This window comes from Eumetopias jubatus, unplaced genomic scaffold (assembly GCF_037043125.1).
Source record: "Eumetopias jubatus isolate StellerSeaLion01/CBP00866 unplaced genomic scaffold, mEumJub1_p1.0 scaffold_3, whole genome shotgun sequence".
NCBI lineage: Eukaryota > Metazoa > Chordata > Mammalia > Carnivora > Otariidae > Eumetopias > Eumetopias jubatus.
In genome coordinates, this window is record NW_028274809.1 from 193,096,444 (window position 1) to 193,117,128 (window position 20,685).

Here is a 20,685-nt window from a genome sequence, read left to right on the forward strand (position 1 = left end):
TCCCCAAGAAACACCGGAAGTCTCCCTCAGTGCCATCTGTGCACCTGCTTTCCACAGCGGGACTGCTCACCCTGTGAGGACAAAGACCAGGTTCAGGGTCAGGTCTGCGGGGCCCACGCAGGGCCTGGCACACAGCAGGAGATCAGTAAATATTTGTGAAATGGATGAACAGAGTTCTGGAAAAAAAAACAATTTCCCCAACAAAGAAGGAGTAAGATCCAAAGCCTATAATTTATGAAATAGGGGCCACCCTGATTATTCCAACTGAATTTTAAGTCAAGTCACTAAATAAGCCTTTAATGGCGGAGGGAATATGAAGTTTAAGATTCGGTCACTGTTTCCCCAAAAAAGCCAATGGGATTACTAGACAGCATGTGACGCCGTGCTAAGTTGTTATTACAGACTGCTATGTTAAACACATCTCCGAGAAAGGAGAGTTCATCTTAGGTTTTCAGACGAAAACACTGACATGTCACAGTGGAGAGAGTCCCGGGTTCTTGAAAACAGAAGCCTCTGGCTGGGAGACAAGGGGCAGCCCCTGGAGCGAGCGTGTGGCATTGGCCAGGCCGTGGGGCTCTCCCTGGAGTGACGATGGACGTGGCTGGGCCTGACTTCACTCTACCCTCGCTCCGCGGTGCCAGGAACACCACACGAGAGGGCTCTGAAGGAATGGTATGCTGAGGTGTTGAGCCCTGGGTCTCAGGTGCCTCTGCATTGACTACATCACTTAGTTGGCCCGATAATCCCGTAAGGTAGGAGTTAATATCTCCACTCTACAGACGAGGGGACAGAACTGGAGAAGGTAAGTAACTTGCTCAAGGTCACATACCATAAAACAGCAGAATAAAGCCAGGCTCCAGCGCAGGTGGGCTTGCACTAATGCTCATGTCAGGATCCCTTCACGGAGGAAGGACCATCTCCGCCCCACCTGTGCCCCCACCACCCTCCCAGGCAGCGGCCGCACGCACCGCGGTACAAAAGCTGGAAAGCTTTGTCTAGACTACTCGTGTGCACGTCACCTGTGAAGCAGACAGGGGCCATAAATACTAGCAACTTTCCAGAGTCATTTTAGCTTTTCAAAGATCATGTGTTTCAATTATGAATTAATTAATAACTGAGAAGGTCCTTTATTCATACATATATTCATATATATATTCTTAGAGAGGAAGCTCTTTATTCACTTACGTGTGTAAGTACACCATACTTCTCCTCCTTTTAAGGACAATTATCCAAGTTCTTCTCCGCTGATCATATTTAACCCTTTGGCGAGGTCTTCCAATAATACAGCTGTACTGCTATGCTAAAGGTCTGGCCTTAAATGAAATATTGGCCCTTTTCAGCTCTGATTTAGAGCATATTTTGATATTCCAGTTCTCTTTCTGTTCAGCAACTCATGGAATCCATTCTCATGGCACCTGCTTTGCTGTGAGGGTTGCCTGTTAGGAGAGACTGGGACAGGGAAGCTTATGTCCAGGTAAACATGAGTATGGAAATTTGGCAAATCAGCAAAATTCATTCTTTTATTGCTCACAAGTTGGTTCAGCCTAACTCCTTCAATACATGGCATAGAAAAATATCACCGTGAGAGTGACGTTATTATCTTTAACCAAAAGTGGGTAGATAGAACTTAAATAATTTTTGTGAGGGGGTGAAGCCTCACAGTGTGGAGCCCACTGCAGGGACTCTGGAAGCCCCCGCCGCCCCGCCCCCGCAGTGCCAGGGCCCCCCTTGGAAGGAAGCCGCCCTCTCCCACCACCTGCCTGCCTGTCTCCGCCCTCCAGGCTCCACTTGCCCTTTCTCCCATCTGAACTCCTTCTGATGGGCCCAGGCTGCAGCAGACACCGCCCACCTGTCACAGCAAACGTAACTTGTCCTTCCCTCGCAAGACAAACACCTTTTATCTCTTAATAAGTCTGTTCAATGGGGACCTGCCTCTTGCCTAGTGCCACCTTACAAACTCAAAGTCAGGTATCCCACGTGCTGAGGCAGGGCTGCCTGCTGGAAGCGACACCTGTTTCAACATCTCCCACCAGCCCCTGGCTTTCCGGAAAGCACTTCAGGAGACCAGCTAGGATTCTGTGGAATAATAGTGAGATGCTCCATCATGGCCCACTCTATATAAATGGGAACATGGATGCATCCATAGTCCATGTCAGCCAGTTGGGATCTATACAGCCCTGTCCCCATGGGCTGTAGTCAATGTTTTACATTATAATTCTCCCATAAAATTGGAAAACCATTTATTATAATTACAAGAAGATGTGGTTTCTTGGAGGATTTTTAAGTAATTTCTTAGAAATACTAGTTTAAACAGGGATTCTCAACTCTGCATTATAATCAGAATCACTTTGGGTCCTTTTTGAGAATATTGACAGGTTTTTCAAGAGTTTGAGTCAGTTGATTTGGGATAGGACACTGGAATGTTCTGAAGGCCCCAGTATTCATGCTTACAGCTATGTTCCCAGTAGTTTGGATACTTTTACATGTGAAAACAGTGGACCGTGGTCAGAAAGTGAAATGTTCGCATCTTCATTTTTGTACATTTAGAATTAATTAATCCTAGAGGCCTGTGAAAACTGCTTTTAATAAGTTAACATATTTGGCTTTCCATTACAATATAATTAAAATAAATGGACACAGAGAAGCTTTAGTTCTCCTAAAAGTTCCATGCTAGTAGAATATTTGTTCTGTACATTTTAAAAGGGTTTTGGGGGGAGGGCATCAAGATATGTTTTGATTCCATTCCATCAGTGAGAATATGAGAAACAAGTAAGGGTCTTATTTCAAGCACTTATTAACTGTGTATGCGTTTGTGGAAAATAGGAATGAGTCTCAGGCTGACTTTATAGTAAAACAAATTAAGATTAGTGTTTTTGAACTCTATTTATTATAAAGTAGATAGTAGCCTAGACAGTCATTTTTAAAATGCCTATCATGAGGGGATATGAAAGCAGAGTGAAGTAGCTTCCCTTCTCAAGGGAAAGCCCTGAGACTTTTTTTTAATCTTCATACTGACACATTTGCCTGTTATCACATCTTGTAGTATAATCAAAATTTTGCATTTTGACCTTCCAGCTTCAAGAATAAGTTCTAAACCCGAAGAGCTAGCAGGAGGGTTATACAAAGGGAAGGGGGAGTGTGGGGGAAGCAGTGAGTCAAAGACGATCCATACTTTAAAAATCAACAATTAATCTGTTGTCACACATGCATTACTTTATAAATTAGGTTGTGATCTTGTAAACATCCGCATTTTGTGTCCAAGTTAGGCATCACCAGGAGGTGAAAATTTGGGAAGACATTTGGGGAAGCTGAGGGGAGACCTCAGTCTCCGCTGGAGTGAAGGGAAGCGTTCTCACTGCAGCCGAACCGCGCGTGTGGCGGGACTTGGCCGGGAGAGCGGAAGGAACAGGACCCGCGCCCCGCAACCACGCCCAGGCGGTGACCGTGCGCGGGGACCAGAACTGCAAATGGTTCCGGGAGCCGCAGGAAAGGAGCGAGAGGCGTCGTTCTTCGGGAGCCCGCGTCCCCGCGGACTGAGGGGCAGTTCAGACTTATGGGGAGGAGAGCCTGCTTGGCAGACGCGGGGAGAGCCCCAGGCCCGCCCTGGGGCGCCGGAACAAAGAAGAGGTTCCCTTGCGCCTCCTCGCTCCTCTCGCAGCAGCTACGACTCGAGCATCTTTCGGCACCAACCAGGAGGAGAAGCCTGTCCGACCCAGACGCTCCGACTCGGGGCAGTGCGCAGGGGGTGCGGCGGGCGCCCCCCGCGCTCTGCTTGTGGCTCGGGGCCTCGCGGCGGCCCGGCGGGGACCGCCAACATCTAGCTGACCTTGGCCGCGCCCGCTCCGCAGCGATAGCGGGTCAGCCCCACTCGTGAGGCCCCGCGACAGGCTTGCGGCGGGGCCCAGTTCCCTGGGCAGAGGCCCGGGCGCCGGGGGAAGCTTCCAGAGCACTGCGGGCAGAGGGCAGCGCGGGGTTGCGCGCGTCGTCGCCTGTGCCCGGGGGCGTCTGCAAAGGGTTCTGGGGGGAGGACATCTGCAAAGGGTTTTTGGCGGAGGGCCGGGCAGGGGGAGGCCGGGGGAGACCGGGTTGGGTGCGGGCACTCGCGCCGGTCCTTCCCAGGCCGCTCCCGCACCGCCGGCCTGCTGTCCCCTTGCGGAATTCAGAGGCCAGGTCGCCTGCGCCCGCCCCCCCCCCCGTCCCGATGCTGCACACCCGCGTACACGGGGGCGCCCAGGCGCCAGACCGAGATGGAGGTTAAAACTCCACTTCACAGCCCCCATTGATAGGAGATACGGGTTTGACATCTGTTTGCCAGAGTGTTTTGCACTTAGCCTAACACCCACTATTAAGTGACAAAACTGTGGCAGGCTGTCAAAGCCAGCTGACTGGCGGCTGCTCGGCTTACAAAAACCATTCAAATATTTGCAGGTTTTGAAGCTTTATGCAGTGTTGTACCCAATCTTTCAGTGATTTAACATGTAAAATATAAGTCAAAGTTTTAAATCTGGATTCCAAAATGTTTCCATTTTCCCTACAAAAGGAAAAAGCTTTCAGGGTGTCTGCTGGAATCGGTCCAATTCTAACGTGCCTTCTTGTTTCCCACCACCAGATTCCTGCACAAACCCGGTTTTTAAAAAAATGTCAAGGACCAAACTCTCTTCCTGTTGTCACTGACATCTCAGATGACAGAACTAAATTGCCTTAAACTCCAAGGGAACACAGTTTTTCAAAAGTAGATTTCAAAAAAAAAAAAAAAAGTCCCCAGTAAAGCAACCTACCTGCTTTATTTTGCACTTGACAGTTACACCAATGTGCCTTTTGGGGAAAGCGATCTGCTGGGAAGAGTATCCCAGCTAACATCTGAGCCGTTCCTCGATTTCCAAAACACTACCTCCTCTCCCTGCACTTCTCCGTAGCTTAGTCGGATTAAGAAATAATTTGCAAATGACATAGTGTTTCTCTAGATTAAGGTCCATTGAGTAAAAGTCATGTGGGGTTTTTGTCTCCACAATTAGAGCCAGACAGAGAAGGATCTCCTGAAAACTGCAGCTGCAAGCAATGAAAAAAAAAATTATCCTGCATTTGTCCAAGATAGATAGATAAGAACACACGTCCTGGAACACGAGGGGGCCAGCAAGCACAGGAGATGTTCCTAGGCGCTGTATTTGTACCTCTGTATTTTTTAAATGGTAGAGAGCTTTCCTTCTGGTGGGAGGGGATCATAAGTCCTTGGGGCAAAATGTGGGGTCATCATTTTCAGAAAGACAGTTAGCTTTTGATACATTTCCAGAGAGGATCAGAGGGTGCTGGTTTTAAGTCCCAAGTGCTGACATCTTTACACAGTTGGAGAGAGAGAGAGCACAGAAGAGAGAGGACAGAGAAGAGAAGAGGAAGTGGGGGGAGGGGTGCGCAGACAGAGTCGTGGCTCCAGCCCAGGAGCCTTCTCAGACGTTCTCCTCCTCTGCCCGGCCCGCGGCGGGGCCCTGGGAGGGCGGCTGAGTCCTCCAAAGGGGCGGCCGGGGACTCTGCCTGCAGAGGGCTCCCCACCAGCCGCCGCGGAGCCTAAACGCCAGGCCGCCTGGCCGTGGCCACTTTTTACCTGGAGAGTTTTGTGTCCCCAACACTAATCCTTAGGCACTGTCTTCCGTTCAGCAGCTGGGGGGGTGCGGAGGGCATAGAAGTGCGTAGCAGAGGGAAGGGGGGGACAAGGCCAAGGTGTCCCCCGGCGGGCGGGAGAACAAAGCTGAAGCTCCGTCCCCTAGAGGAGCGAGCCTGGAGCTGGGGCTTGGCGGGGTGGGAGCAGGGGGCGGTGCTGATAACCCTGGGACAGGGCCGAGGGGACTCCGGACTGCGGGTGGGGCCTGACATCCTCCCACTCAGAGGCTGGAGAGCAGTTGGAGGCGAAAATCAGAAGCCTGCGTGATGACGGGAGTGACATCTATTTTATGGGGAGGGGGGCAAAGACTTCCGAGCGCCCGGGGCGGAGGCGCGGGGAGAAAAGCGTTCGGGTCACTGCAGTTTTGCTGAGTCCGACTTTGAGGCCAGGCCGGGACCGGGTGGGGTGAGGCGCCGAGGGACGGGGCCCAGGACGAGGGGCGCGCGGGCGGCCGCGGGGGGGGACAGTGGCGCGGGGGCGCGGCGCAGGGGCGCGGGGGGCGCGGCTCCACCTCCCGCTCAAAACGGCGTCGCAGCTGCTCGCGAACCAACTGCTCAATTCTATTCACTGTCGAGTAGGAACAAAAAAGTGGCTATTTATTAGAATACTTGTTTGGTATTGTTCGGCGCCACACAAAAGACGTTTCATTATGTGCAGGGATCCCCCTTTTTCCAGAGAGAAACAATAACTTGAAATTGTCTTTAAAGTCTTCCCTATCAATAATAAATTTCATTTTCTTGTCTCTCTCGCCCGCAGCGTGTGTGTCTGGGAGGGTGTGCGCGAGGCGGGCGAGCCGCGTGTGCGTGTGCAGCGAGTGTGCGAGCGGGGAGCGTGTGTGCGCGGGTGAGTGTGCGTGCGCGTGGCGCCGCGTCTGCGGTGCGGGCGCCGCCGGGAGCCGGCCGGCGGGGGTCCCCGGGCAGCGGCGCGTCGCGCGCGGAGCGGGCGGGCCACCCGGGCCCGAGGCGCAGGGCCGGCAGGTGCGGCGGGCGGAGCGCGGGGACCCGCTGGCGCCGGAGGAGGAACTCACTGTAAGTGCCTGAACTTGCGCGGGGCGGCTGGCCGCACGAGGCTGGGGAGGGGGCGTGAAAGGCGCGGGGAGGGGCGCGGGGTCTCCACGGCGACTTCCCGAAAGGCGTGTACTGCGTCCCCGCGGCTTCCGTCCCCGGTAGAGAACAGGTGGGTAGCCGTGGTGACCGCGGCGGGCTATTCTCGAGCGGGGGGGGGGGGGCATTTGTCATTTTCTACTCTGTACGTTCCCTCCTCCCTCCTTCTCGGCTTTTGGGATTGGCCGCCGCCCAATGGACCGAGACTTTTTTCTCTCTGGGTCGCCCTTTTTTGGGGAGGGCGGAGGACGGTGGGGCCAGCTATTTGCGGGAGACCTGGCGGTGGTGGCGACCCCCTTCTCGGGGCTACGCGCCCTAGCCCTTGGCGCTGCTGGCTCGCGCTCTCGGTTGTGCGCACCCGGCGGCGCCGAGAACGAAATCCGCCGGTGCAAAGTACATTTTAGAAATGAACATGTAGAGCGTGTGCCATTTAGTGAGAGGTGTTTGGGGCAAAGAATCAATTTAACTTTGACCACGGTCTTGACTGTGTTAACACACACACACACACACACACACACACACACACACACACACACACCAATGAACAGAGAGCCCTTGACCTGCGGCGAACGCCCGGACCCACCCGGCGCCTGGCCGCGAACCCCGCGGGCGTGGCCGACGTCTAGATCCCGCCGGCTAGGGGAGGGCGCCCTGAGGTGGGTTCCTGGGTCCCCCAAAGCCCCGCCTGCTGAGCGGTGGAGGTGACCCCGGCGCGGGCGCCCAGGCCCCCTCGGCGCTTCCTCCCTCCTCCTACGAAATCGCTCCCGCTCGTCATCTCGGTCGGTACAACGCGGCGCACGCCTGGGTCCTCCAAGCGCCCAGCCAGGAGCCTCCCCACCCGCGCGGGCCCGGCGCCCGCTTCCGCCCCTATTTCCCAGGTTTGAGCCGCCCGCGGCGAGGAAAGGTCGCGAAGTTTCAAAGGTGAAATGGATTTTCGGCTGGGGCCGGTGCTGGAATGGACGGAGCGGGCGGGGCCGGCCTGGCAGCCATCGACCGGGAACAGAGCGAGGCTGGCTGCCTCAGCCTGCAAGAAACAGGTGTTTGAGCACGATAGCGGCCGCCAGTCAATTAACCCATTAAAAGCCCGCTTTACCGCATTGATTTCCCGGAGCGCGAGGGGCCGGCGTCCTGGAAGCCCCTTTGTGAAGGGCAAGGGCGCGAGGGGGGAGGGGGTTGCCCTGATGGCACCCCCAGTTAGCGCAGGGGACCCCTAAAGCCCTGCCCACCGCAGCGGTGTTGTCCAGGCGGCCAGGTCGGTGTCTTTCTCACGCTGGAGTTGGGAAAGGAGGGCTCCTGCTCTGATCTACCCCAGGACCATGATCTTGTTACCCTAGGCCCCTTCCCCGCCCAGCTTGGGGCTAGCGAAGTGGCAAGGGCACGGAAGTGCCCTGTGCCGACCACTGTGCCAGACACATCCTACTGTGGCTGAGGACCCCCGGTTAAGGCTGGGACCCACAGAGCAAGGAATACCGCCCCGCCCCCCTCCGTGTTGCCAGGTTCCTTCCCGGAAGGGCGCGGCGGGCCGGGTAGCTCAGCCTGAGCATTTTGGAACACAGAGAACACCAAGCATGCTCCCTGAAAGCGACAGAAAATGTTCAGGTGGCCTTGAGTTCTGGGTCCTTTTTATTCCTGGACAGGATGGAGCAAAAGACCAAGCCAGGCGTGGGAGTCGGCAGGTCAGGGGCCGGGGGCTGGGGGACAGGCTCGGGCTTGAAAGGGCGAGGCCTCCCTCCGAGGACCTGGGTGAACCGTGGGCTGCTAGACTTGCTGCCCACGGGCTCCCAGCCCACCAGTAGAAGGAGGTGCTGCGGCTCCGCTCCGGGTGGCAGCCTACCTGCTCACTGGCAGAGGACCCAGTCTACCTGGGAAGGTGGGCAGTAAGTAGCCTCTCCTCCAGGAGCAAATGTGGCTGTGTGTTCTGAGGGTTGAACACAATTTTAGTCAAAATATAAAGCAATCAGAGACTTCATACCCTGCAACCTGAGTACCCCTCCTGGGCTGCCCGGTGGGGCCCTTTGTCCTTTTGGGGCCACTCCCCAGAGCGGTGGGTGCCAGTCCGGGAGCAGGCAGTCCCTGAAGGGAGAGACAGCGCCCGCAGACGGTTGGAGAGGTGGGATCTTCCTTCAGCCGGTTTTGCAGGAAACTATGTTCACTCACTTTTTCCTCACTGCCCACAAGATTTAAGGTTCAAAGTTGCTCTGGAACAGGGCTGTTTCTCTCTCTGATCTGCGAAACCTCCTCCATCTCATTTTCATGGTGCCTGCTCCCCACGTTAGTTGGCATCCTGTGAGGAAGGGGCATCCCTGGGGATGCTTTGGGGTTGCTGCAGGTCCTTCCCCATCCCTCTTGTCCAAAGGCTGCCACCACAAGTAATGACAAATGAATAATACGAGTGTGCTCTCCAGAAAGGCCCACAGGGCCAGGTCGGCCCCAGGCCTTCACCCCGCGGGAGGGAAATGGGATTTCCCCTCTGAGGACAGCTGGTGTCTGTCCCCGCCAGGTAAGGTAACCAGCATTCCAGTGCAGCCAGAGGGCCCTCTCTTAGCTCAGAGCGCAAGGCAGTGGTGCGAGCTTTGGAGCCCAGTTCCACGGCTGGAAGATCTCAGCGGACCTACTTCTGTGTTTGCAGTTTTCTGGAGTAAGCAACACACGCAACTGAAAGGCTTGAAATTGTGTCAAAGTGATGTTTTAATCTCACTGAAAAGTGTATTAAAGGACAAGATGTAATTTATGTGAGACGCCTCGATGAAAGGAGAGATTGGAGTGGATGCTCCTTTCACTCCCGTGAACCCGTGTCATGTTGATATTGAAGCCTGTGTAGCTAATCTAATTTGCAATAACAGGGATGGCCTGTAAGAAAAAGCATCTCTGATTTCACTTTATTTCTTTTCATTAGAAATTCCTTATGACTTGTCTCCTCTTGTGAGTGATGCCTTTTCTATGTGGGGCTAATGAGAGAATGTGATACAGGGCTCTCTCCTGCTCCCCGCGGCTCTTTCCTGCAAACGCCCCTGGTCACCGGCTCACCTGGCCTCGCCTGGACCCGGTGGGGTCGCTGACGCTGCTTGAAAGAGCGGTTCTCAGCCCTGCAGAAAGGAACCTGGGCAGCCAGAGCCTGCTGGCCGTGTGCGTTCACCTGCAGGGGCTCCTTGCCTCTCCCAAGGACTTTGGCTTTAGAAGTTAGCTCAAGCAGAGGTCCTGTATTCTCAGATCTTTACATTCTACAGATTTTAATTTGAATAGTTAGGAAGCTCCCCCCATCCCGGAAAGTTTGATCTTTGATGAGTCTTTACAGGAGCTTAGAAAACCAAACACACCTACCGTCAGAGGAGGTGCTTTGTGTTCTTACTATCACATGGGACACAAGCATTCTTTACCAATAAAAACCTACACGCGTTAGAAAATTACAACTTTTGTACAATGTAACAAGGTGTATTCAAACTGTTAATTATGGGGGTTTGTGTAAATGAAACTTTACCAGTGACCCATTTAATTTTGTGGTAATTACTGACAAAATAAGACAAGGATGAATCACAATGCAGTATATTTATCTTGAAGGAGACTCTTGCGCTGAGTGAGGTAGTTAAGCCAAGGAGTAAGACAAAATTTGCCGGGGGGTGGGGGGTGTTGCAGAAATATAAAAAGTACATAAAAAACACACTGTGAAGTCATTCGGATTAAAACAGCAGAAAAGGCGACTCAGGTGGCCTAAAAAAGCCCATCCACATTTTAGAGGCGCCGTAATTTTCTCCTCAAACTCCAAGGCTCTGGCGCCGTCAGGTCAGCTGTGCGGATCCACGGACTTGAGCACGACTTTGGCGGGTCCTACAAGGCGGGGGGCTCTTCCAGCTCGGCCTCGGCTCTGGGCCGCACGCGCCCCCGGGAGGACAGGCGGCACGGCGCAGCGGCCGCCGCGGGCCACCGCGGGCAGGCGGGCGCGGAGGGGAGGGGCGCCGACGCCCCCGCACTCCGGCCCAGCTCGCTCTCCGCACGCGCGTCTGGCGGCCGTCTCCTTCCCGGCTTCCTCGCAGGGCTTCCAGTGACCGGTCGAGGCCGGGGACGCGGGGCCGGCGGCTTCTGGTCAAGCTCCGCCTGCGGCCCCGGCGTCAAGCAGCGGCTTGGCCCAGGCCCACCGGCCAGGCCGCTGGGCACTAGCCCGGGTCCTCACCCGAGCCGCTCGCTCGCCAAGTTGTTAATCGGTGTGGACACGAGAATGCGGGCAGCGTGCCGTGCCCTCCGGCGACGGCTGCCCTGGGCGGGGGACGCTAGGCCCTCCCGGCTGGCGCCCCGGGCCGGGCGAGGGGTGGGAGCCCGGGCAGAGCTCGTCGCGTCTTTGAAGGCCGCCCAGCAGAACTGCGCGCTAAAGCTGCGCTCGGCCCGGCTCTCCGCCTCGATTGGTTTGGTTTGGGCTGAGTGGGGGCCCCCTCGAGGAGACGCCAGCGTCCAGGTGTACGGGGCAGGTGGCCGAGATTCTGGTGGGAAAGTTTCCCACAGAAGGGCCGGGCAGGCCGAGCGGCAGGAGGAGCCCGCGCTCGCTGGAGGCGAGGCCCCGGCGGCCTGGCACCCCGCGGCCGCCCAGCTTCGCGCGCCCGGCCCGCCGCCGCCCTCCCTCTTGAGCGCCCGCAGCTCCGCCGGGGCCGAGGGCGCAAGGCTCCCCTCGGGTCTCAGTGTTTCCCTCCCCTTGTCTTCTCTCTTTCATTCATAAACCTGGTGGCTACAGACGCAGCTTGAATATTGACGTCTCTCCCCCAACAGCTCCGCCGTTAACCCAATTACAGAATTCATCAAGAACTGTGTTGAATTATCTCTTTCCATACAGTATCAGCATTAGCCTAATTAAAAGCTATAATGTCTGATATAATGATTAAATCGTTAGCTCTGCTGTAGGGAAGCAATATTTTGTTTTCCCTTCAATTAGAAGCTGATTGAGGTTTTCAGAGCAGGTCAGCTGTGAAATTTGAATTATATGTGTGAGTACTGCTCACAGGGTGAGCCCCTACTCGAAAGCTCCCAGAGATTCTCCAAATGCTTTCACCCAGAGAGCTAGGAGGCACAAAACAGCACACACGCACGCACACACACACGGTTGTTTGCTCTTCAGTGTGAATTTACGGACCCCCACACTGACGGCTGGGAAGAAAGCCGTGTTTGCTTTCGAGGGGAAGGGCTTTATTCCCCCTTTCCTGGAGACGCTACAGGCTCAGCCCTCCACACCCGGACGCTCCCAGCGGAAGGAGTGGACGGCGGACCTGTGCGCTCAGGGAGGCTGCACAGGTCCCCTGCTCTGTTGCTCCCCCTAAATGGCACAGATGCCCTACGAGCGGTTCTTTTTCTTCTTCTTCTTTCCCCTCTTCCATGACTAGTTTTTTCTCCTTTAAAAGAAAGAAAAAAAATCAACAAAGAAACTTTTGTGCTACTTTGGCTCGGTTGGCTTTGTTTGGGAACAACGGGCCAAGTTAGCAGGGTCAGGGCGCGGAGGGGGCCCGAGGGCGCCCGGGGACCCGGGACAGACAAGCGCCCCCCACTCCCGCCACGACCCCCAGCCTTCCCTCGCGCACCCCGGCTCGAAAAACCCCGAAGACGCGCGCCGAGCCCTGGAGCGGCGCGCGAGGCTGCAGGAGCCGGGAACCGGGCGCGGCGGCGGAGAGCGGGGGCCGGAGGCCGGCGGCTCCGCGAGGCGGCGAGGGCGGCGGCGGCCAGCAGACGGCGATCGCGGCCCGCGCTCCCGCGGCTCCGGGCAGGGGGGAAACGCGGCCTCCGCCGCCGCCCTCCCGGCGCTGTCCCCCTCCAGCGGCGCCCGCCGGCGCCGCCGTCCCTCCCGCCTCTCCTCGGCCTGCGCCTCCTGTCGGCAGAGACGACCTCGAAGGCCTGAGCGGCCTCCGGGTCTCCCTTTTTCTCCTCGCCCGCGCTCGCTCCCTCTGCCGCCTTCTCCTCCCCGCTCGCTCTTCTCCGATCACTTTTTTCTCTCCGCAAATCCGGCCTTGAATTGGCGGCTCCCTCCCTCAGGATTTGCCTCCCTAGACTCTGGTCTGAGCCCTTTGGGGCGACACCAGAGCCTGCAAGGCTGCGCCCCGGGCGGTGCACGGAGGCGTCTACGCAGGGCCTCGGTTGTCCACGCGTCCCGGAAGCCGCAGGAGCGGAACTGTGGGCGCGCAGCGGCCCGCGGTCTGCGCGCATCCCCCGGGGCGGGTGTCCCCAGGACGGGCCGGCTGCGCCAAGGCCGCCCAAGACAGGCGTTTTTAGGCTTCGCGGTTCCCCTACGGTGACCTTTTACCAACTTCCGTCCCCACCCCCCAACTCCTGACCTGTCCATCTCTCCACCTGCTTGGAGCTTTAGACTGGCGCTGGTACAGAAAGTCACCTCTAGGTGCCTGAAAGGTAGCTTTCCTTTAAAGAGTGCTGGGGGCACTCTACAGGGGATTCTATCCACAGTGACCCTCTCTGCTCCCGGGATTCCTCCTAAGCACAACCACAGGGAGGGGGGGGAAAGCCAGAGCCAAAAGTTTTAGTTACTCCACAAAAACAGTTTTCGCTAGTGGTGGTAGAAGTCCAGAAATCAATTTATTTGAGAGTCAAGGGCTTTTGTATAATTGCCTAAATACATCACACACATACATATGCATATATTCGGAATGTTTATACACCTAAGTACACATATGCATCTACCCTGCCTGAACACGTGTATGTTTATGTCTGCATATATTCTTTGTGGGCATGCGTGCATATGTGTGCATATTCTGCATGTACACGCACATATATTCTGTGTGTACACACATATGGATACATAAGCATATGTGTGTGTATCATGTCCTCTGAGGAGGCTTGGATCTGAATTTCCTTTCAGATCATGCCCACAAGTTAAATAAAAGAACGGGAAGTATCTTTACTCATCCATATTTCCGAGTTGATCTTCATTTTGGCATTTTGAGCGAAGAGATACAATGAAGTCTCTGAAAAGCCAAAAGAGCCAATGTGGTCAATCAACAGCAAAGTAATCCCTCAGTCAGGGCCTGGGCCCTGACATTACTGGAAAATAGTGTAGTCTGTCTTCAAACCCTCCAGTGCCCAACCTTGGAGAAGCCCTCCAGTGTGAAGGAGGCCCCTGCCAACCTGGTGGGGGGTGGGAGGGAGTAACAAAACCGGGGAGAGGAGGTGTTTTTCAAACTGGGTTTTGGACCGTTTTCTCTCCTTTTAAAGAGTCACTGGGGAGAGAGGGGTCAGAAGGAGCAAGCAATTGAGGCTCCCAAAAGCCATTAAGGCAGGAGGTGATACAACGCTCCTCAGCCTCCATGCCAGGACGGAAGGCACGGAGAGGTCTGGCACTCACCGCCCTGCCACTGCCTAATTGGCACAGGCGACTGCTGCCAATCATCTATCACTTGGCAACAAGTTACACCTGCGGCTCTGGTTTAATGCTTCTGCACGTGGGCACCCATAGAGTGTGCACCCGCCTGGGCCCAGGGAACATCTCGTCACTAAAAAGGGCTTATGGAGAGCGCCCTGAACGCTAAGCACTAGCATGATCTCACACAAGGCTAAACCATTTACCTCCTATTTAGAGGCTCTGGAAAACAAGGGTAACATCGTATTTGGAAACAATTTTCAGGACTATGGTAGAAAGAAACCAGACCATTTCAAAGTCGGCTATCCAAGTTCCCAAAAGCATAAAGCATTCCTGCAATGCTAACTGGAGTGCGGGGTGTTTATAAAATAAATTGCTCCATTGATATGGAAAATAATGTGCCAAGCTTGACTCACACAAAGCATTTTCAGGGGGTCTTAGGCTATTTAGTTTAAAATCTAAATTGAAAAGCAGAGGAAAAGAAATCTTTCAATTGCTAAGTGGATAATATAGTTTATAATTTGTAAACCATTTCCTTTATTTCAATCTTGCTGACTTTCCATAACACACTGGATTTCACTGCACACCCATCGCCTCCTAAATTATCAAAAGAAAAACGGGGCTGTAGCATTCTTAAACAATATTCTTGTTCTTTTTTTGTTCACTCACAATGTAACTGATATTTGGAGGTAGTGCATACAACAAATCAAAAGATTTAACAAACTGGATTGATGAAATGAGAAGGTAGTTGAAAACCAAGTTTATAACCTAGACCTTTAGTGAAAAATTAAATACAAAATGACGTTTCCTTTCTAATATAATTATGTATTATTTGATGAGTTCACTATGAAACACTGAATGGCCTGAAACGGAAGCAGTTCAATCTGCAGAGACCAATTTGCTGTTGCACTGCACCGTAGCAACCTTGAAATAGTAATAAAAAGGCTACAGTAACAATCATAGTAACTGAGAGGAGGGAAAGGAGGACCCCCGCACCGTGGACAAGCAATGGGGTCAGGATACTCACAACCTCAGATTTTTTTTCAATGGTGGGGGGGGGATAAGGTGTCACGTAGTCACTGCCCAGCATACTTAAACATCCGTATTAGTGCGCTCAGGGCCACCCTCATCCTGACACGTTTACTTCCACTACGGGAGGGTCCGTCACGCCGCTTTGCTTAGGCTCGGCTTTACCCACCCGCAGTCTCCTAAGCACCTCCCTCTGCGGTGCTACACGGGCGCCCGCGTGGAGTACGCATGAGGGATGCTTGGGCTCAACGGACTCTCTGCAAGAAGTCCTTGGGCCACTTGCTTATCGTTCGGGCGGAAACAGTAGCGTGAGCGCGATGGTGGGGGCTTTGAGAATGGGTTTGGAAGTCTCTTGTGCGTCCCCAACTGGAAGACACTTTAAAGTTTAGGAATTATAATCGCAGGTGGGGCCTTCCTCCTCCCAAGAACCAGGCCTTTCGTTCGCATAATGTAGGAAAACGGCATTTGCCGCTTAATCGTGAGGCTCCATTTTCCCCGTTCGGTGTCCAGTGGGCCCTACTCCGTTCACACAGTTTTCACAGTTCTTGGGCAAACAGATGCTGGAAGATTCGCTCCAGAAGAGCGCGGGATCCATCATTCTTTTGCGATTTAAACAAACTTTTTCAACTGTTGAGTTGCTACTAGATTCCAGATAGATCTTGTTTCCTAGTTCCCTAGCAATTTCTTTTTAGGAGGAAAAAGCTAAATTGAGAAGAGTACGCGCCTATAACCCCCAAGCTCATTGGAAGACCCTCAAAAAAAAAAAAATGTTCAGGGCTGATGCTAAAAGCAGCTATGGAGCCAAGTCTGACAAAAACGCCCCCCCGCCACCTTTAGGGGAATTCTTGGGGCCTGGATGGGAAGGCCTTCCTACGAGAGGGGGCACTGGAGAACTTCTCACACGCGGCGGCGGAGCAGGTATCCCTGGGAGGGTCTCACAGAAGAACCCGTGGGGGGCTTTCGAGTTGCGGATCTCAGACGCCCCCCACTACCTCCGGCTCCGGAGGGCGCGCCTGTCCCTCCCAGGCCTCGGGGCCTGCCGGGGGTGAGGTTCTCGCCACGGTCCCAACTTTCCCCTCCCCAGCAAGCGCAGAGTTGGACGGCGGGGGTGCAGAGAAGCTGGGTCTCCACTGCACTTGTTTAAACAAGGCTCCAGGCTGTATCCCCACCCCACCCCCCGCCCCTCCTGCCGCTCTTCCTCCCGCCCCGAACGATTCTTTTCTTCGTCTCCGCTTTTAAACCCAACCTTAATCGTTCGGAGCGCGCGGGCGGGAGAGGCGAGGAGGGCGAGCTCGGGGTTTGCCGCCGCCGCGCGCGCTCAGGAAGCAGCGTGGCTGTGCCCCCTCCCAGGCCTCCTTCCCCCTCCTTCCTGCCCCTGCTCTCCCTCCTTCCTCCCCTCCTCCCGCCCCGCCGCCCGCGCCCCGAGCATCTACTCCCTCCCCACGTCACTCGCCAGCGCGCCATGCAAATCACCGCCGCCGCCGGCTCCCATTGGCCGCGGTGCGCTCATTTAATGGCAGCCCGGGCCCGGCGTATGGCTGCTGGGCCCCGCGCGCCGCCGGCCCCGCGTGCGCCTCCGCTCCGAGCGCACGGCCTCGGGCAGGCAGTGGGCAGCCAGTCCCGGGCTCGGCGGCCCAGCTCTCAGGCCCTCTCCGCGCGCCTGCGCTCCCAGCGCTGCCCCCTGCCCCCCTCCCTAACGGCCCCCCTCCGCGCCCCCCTCGGCGCCACGCTCCCCCCGGGCACCTGGGACCGGCACATGCCCAGCGCACGCGGCGCGCCGCGCTGCTAGAAGTTGCAGCCCCGGACTTGGAGGCCGCTGAGGACCCAGTGCAGGAGTAAGGAGGCAGTGCGCGGCGGCGGCCGGCAAGGAGGAGGCAGAGAGCCCCGGGCCAGGCCCCGCGCACCGCTCGCGTCCCGAAAAGTGGAGCTGCAACTTGGCCACGACTGCACCTGTTTGCACCGCTCCGCCGAGGCGACAGGGCTGCGGCGGCGGCGGCGGCGACCCCGGCCATCGCCGTCTCCGGCAAGTGGTTTGAGCACGAGGAGAAACTTTGCACCTGTGAGCTGGACCTGCGCTGAGTGCGTGTGTTTTTGCCTCTTGTTCTGTCGTCGTTGCTTCCGCCTGCCCCGTCCTTCTCTCTGGTAGGACTTCAGCCCCCTCCCCACGTCTCGCTCTGTTCCGCTGAGCCCCTCTCCATCCTCCACCCCCGGCCGTCTATGCTCCTGGCCCTCCCCGCGCGGTGCCGGTGAACCCGCGGGCCGCCCCGATGTACAGCATGATGATGGAGACCGACCTGCACTCGCCTGGCGGCGCCCAGGCCCCCACGAACCTGTCGGGCCCGGCCGGGGCGGGCGGCGGCGGGGGCGGCGGCGGCGGCGGCGGTGGGGTCGCCAAGGCCAACCAGGACCGGGTCAAGCGGCCCATGAACGCCTTCATGGTGTGGTCCCGTGGGCAGCGGCGCAAGATGGCCCAGGAGAACCCCAAGATGCACAACTCGGAGATCAGCAAGCGCCTGGGCGCCGAGTGGAAGGTCATGTCCGAGGCCGAGAAGCGGCCGTTCATCGACGAGGCCAAGCGGCTGCGCGCGCTGCACATGAAGGAGCACCCGGATTACAAGTACCGGCCGCGCCGCAAGACCAAGACGCTGCTCAAGAAGGACAAGTACTCGCTGGCCGGCGGGCTGCTGGCGGCCGGAGCGGGCGGCGGCGGCGCGGCCGTGGCCATGGGCGTGGGCGTGGGTGTGGGCGCGGCGGCCGTGGGCCAGCGCCTCGAGAGCCCGGGCGGCGCGGCGGGCGGCGGCTACGCGCACGTCAACGGCTGGGCCAACGGCGCCTACCCCGGCTCGGTGGCGGCGGCGGCAGCGGCCGCGGCCATGATGCAGGAGGCGCAGCTGGCCTACGGGCAGCACCCGGGCGCGGGCGGCGCGCACCCGCACGCGCACCCGGCGCACCCGCACCCGCACCACCCGCACGCGCACCCGCACAACCCGCAGCCCATGCACCGCTACGACATGGGCGCGCTGCAATACAGCCCCATCTCCAACTCGCAGGGCTACATGAGCGCCTCGCCCTCGGGCTACGGCGGCCTCCCCTACGGCGCCGCGGCCGCCGCCGCCGCCGCCGCGGGCGGCGCGCACCAGAACTCGGCCGTGGCGGCGGCGGCGGCGGCGGCGGCCGCGTCGTCGGGCGCCCTGGGCGCGCTGGGCTCGCTCGTCAAGTCTGAGCCGAGCGGCAGCCCTCCCGCCCCGGCGCACTCGCGGGCGCCGTGCCCCGGGGACCTGCGCGAAATGATCAGCATGTACTTGCCCGCCGGCGAGAGCGGCGACCCGGCGGCAGCCGCAGCAGCGGCGGCGCAGAGCCGGCTGCACTCGCTGCCGCAGCACTACCAGGGCGCGGGCGCGGGCGTCAACGGCACGGTGCCCCTGACGCACATTTAGGGACGCGGGGACACTGCGGCCCGCGCCCACGACGCGCGAAGAGGAGCGCGCGGCCCGCCCGGGCGCCCGGCGCCGAGCGGCCTTGCTTTTGTACAGACGTTTCCACGTTCTTGTAAAGAGGAAAACACTGGCGACGAATGCGGGTGACACACGCCCCCCAGCTCACCTTTCCGGGAGCTCCTGGGGACTGCCAGGCGCAGACAACAGCCTGTGGTTTAGACTGACTTCGGTGTTTTCTTGAGACTTTTTGTACAGTATTTATCATTCACGGAGGAGGCAGAAAGCGTTTTCTTTGCTCGAGGGGACAAAGACCAAACCAAGTGAGAGGCGACTCCAACTTTTCTAGCCCGGCCGGCGCGCCCACTCGCATCCTGCATCGCTTCCTGACGGCCTTCGGTTACCCTAGACCCGGTGCCGGGGAGCTGTTCTCATTTGTTATCGATGTAGTAAGGCAGATCCAAACACTTACGAGTTTTTTGTAGTTGTTATCGCTTTTTTGGGTTGGTTTGTTAATTTATACAAAGAGATCTCCCCACTCCTTTCAAATGGCAGCGTTATATTCTGGGTTTTGTAAAACTTTCTGTATCTGAGCATTTCCATTTTTTTGTTGTTTTGTTTTGTATTATTTCTTGTAAATGCATTGTGAAATTTTTATTTTAGGCGTTGCGGTGTGGGGAGGGGGATTCAGATTATGTACATAATTTCCTAAAAAGCCTTTCTTCTAAAGACGAAAAAAGACCTCTCCTTAAAAAAAATGCATCGAGTTTTGAGTCAATAAATTTAAGAGAGAGAGAAAAAAAGCCCAGTTTTCCCCCATAATGTGGAACGTGCTAATTTTATATGCATGTTTTGTGAGCTCAAAATACAATTAGTAAATCTGACAAAGGAGAAAGAAATTATCAGCATAAACTAAAAGTGAGGGATCCTCAGGGGGAGGGTACGATCTTCACGGAGCTTCTTTCAGTGGAAGGGAAGAAAGTTTAAATCGATAGATTTATTTTGTAGCGTTTACAGTGTTAATATGGATCAAGAAATAATTACCAGGATAAAAAAAAAAAACACCCCTCATTTTATAGTCTGGCCCTTTCGTGTGTTGTTTCTAACTGCGGGCGGACACTGGCAGGCTCTGCGTCCTCCAGTGGGCCGGGCATCTTCCCCAGTTTGGTCTGGAGGAGGAAGACCCCAATGGCGGGACCAAGCTAGGGGTGGCTGACAAAGACCACCGCGGGGTTACCGATGCCCCAGTTCCTCTGCAATTAGCAAGATTGCAAATGGAATTTATCTGAATTTGACCCAAGGAAACACCCTTTGAACCAAAATGTACTGCAACCGAGCCCACTCCGTCCCTCCTCAGCCCCTCCCTCTGGCTTATTTCTCCTTGGGAAAGGGCAGAATGATCTTGAATTCTCTCTCTCCGCCCCCACCCCACACACACTCACCGGACCACTCTCCCCATCCCCAGCGTGAACTGGGATACACAAAATGTGATGTTTATTATTCCTCATGAGATCGGAGGGTGTTTGATGCTTTAAATTTTTTAATTATATTTTTTCTAGGTGTTTATGGGTACATTGCAGTTTTTTTCTGGAATTTAAAGTTTTCTGTAAAACTTTGTCTTCAAGTAATCTGACAGCATTAAATATTGCATTTAAAAGTTACACTGTAGCAAATACATTTTGAAATTAGTCACAACATAGAGATGAAATTATATTTTTGGGAAAAAAGAAAGCCTTTAGGCCACATCAAAACATGTTGATTTCATCAGCCTTAGGCCTCCCCGTCATTTTCTTTTCTTGTCCTGGAATGAGCATAGACTATCTAACCAAAAATGGGCCTATGCTAGCAGGTTAATGAGAACCACATTCAGCCTGCATTGGAGAATAGCTTTAAGTAAAATGTTAACCTGGCAACTGACATGTGTAAGTTTTTGGAGTCATTTTGGTAATTTTGCTTAAACCATGCATTTTTTAAAGTGACTGCAAAAATCTCAAGAATGATGTCCACTGCTTCTTTCTAACAAGATAATAAAGTCCCCTCTTTTTTCTTCCTTTTTTTTTTTTAAGCTTTAGAAATCTGAAGTTATTTGGATCTATATGGATTGCTGAGTGGATCAGCATC

General features: G+C 55.6%; 1 protein-coding gene across 1 annotated transcript; it reads left to right on the forward strand.

The window, feature by feature from the left end:
• Positions 1–16,592: 16,592 nt before the first annotated feature.
• On the forward strand, positions 16,593–18,567 carry SOX1 (SRY-box transcription factor 1). Its single transcript, XM_028087298.2, has one exon. The coding sequence runs from the start codon at positions 17,398–17,400 to the stop codon at positions 18,565–18,567; it is 1,170 nt and encodes a 389-aa protein (XP_027943099.1). The 5' UTR covers positions 16,593–17,397.
• The last annotated feature ends 2,118 nt before the right edge of the window (positions 18,568–20,685 follow it).

Coding starts and splice junctions, on each gene's coding strand:
- SOX1 (XM_028087298.2), top strand. CDS start 17,398: ATGTACAGCATGATGATGGAGACCGACCTGCACTCGCCTGGCGGCGCC.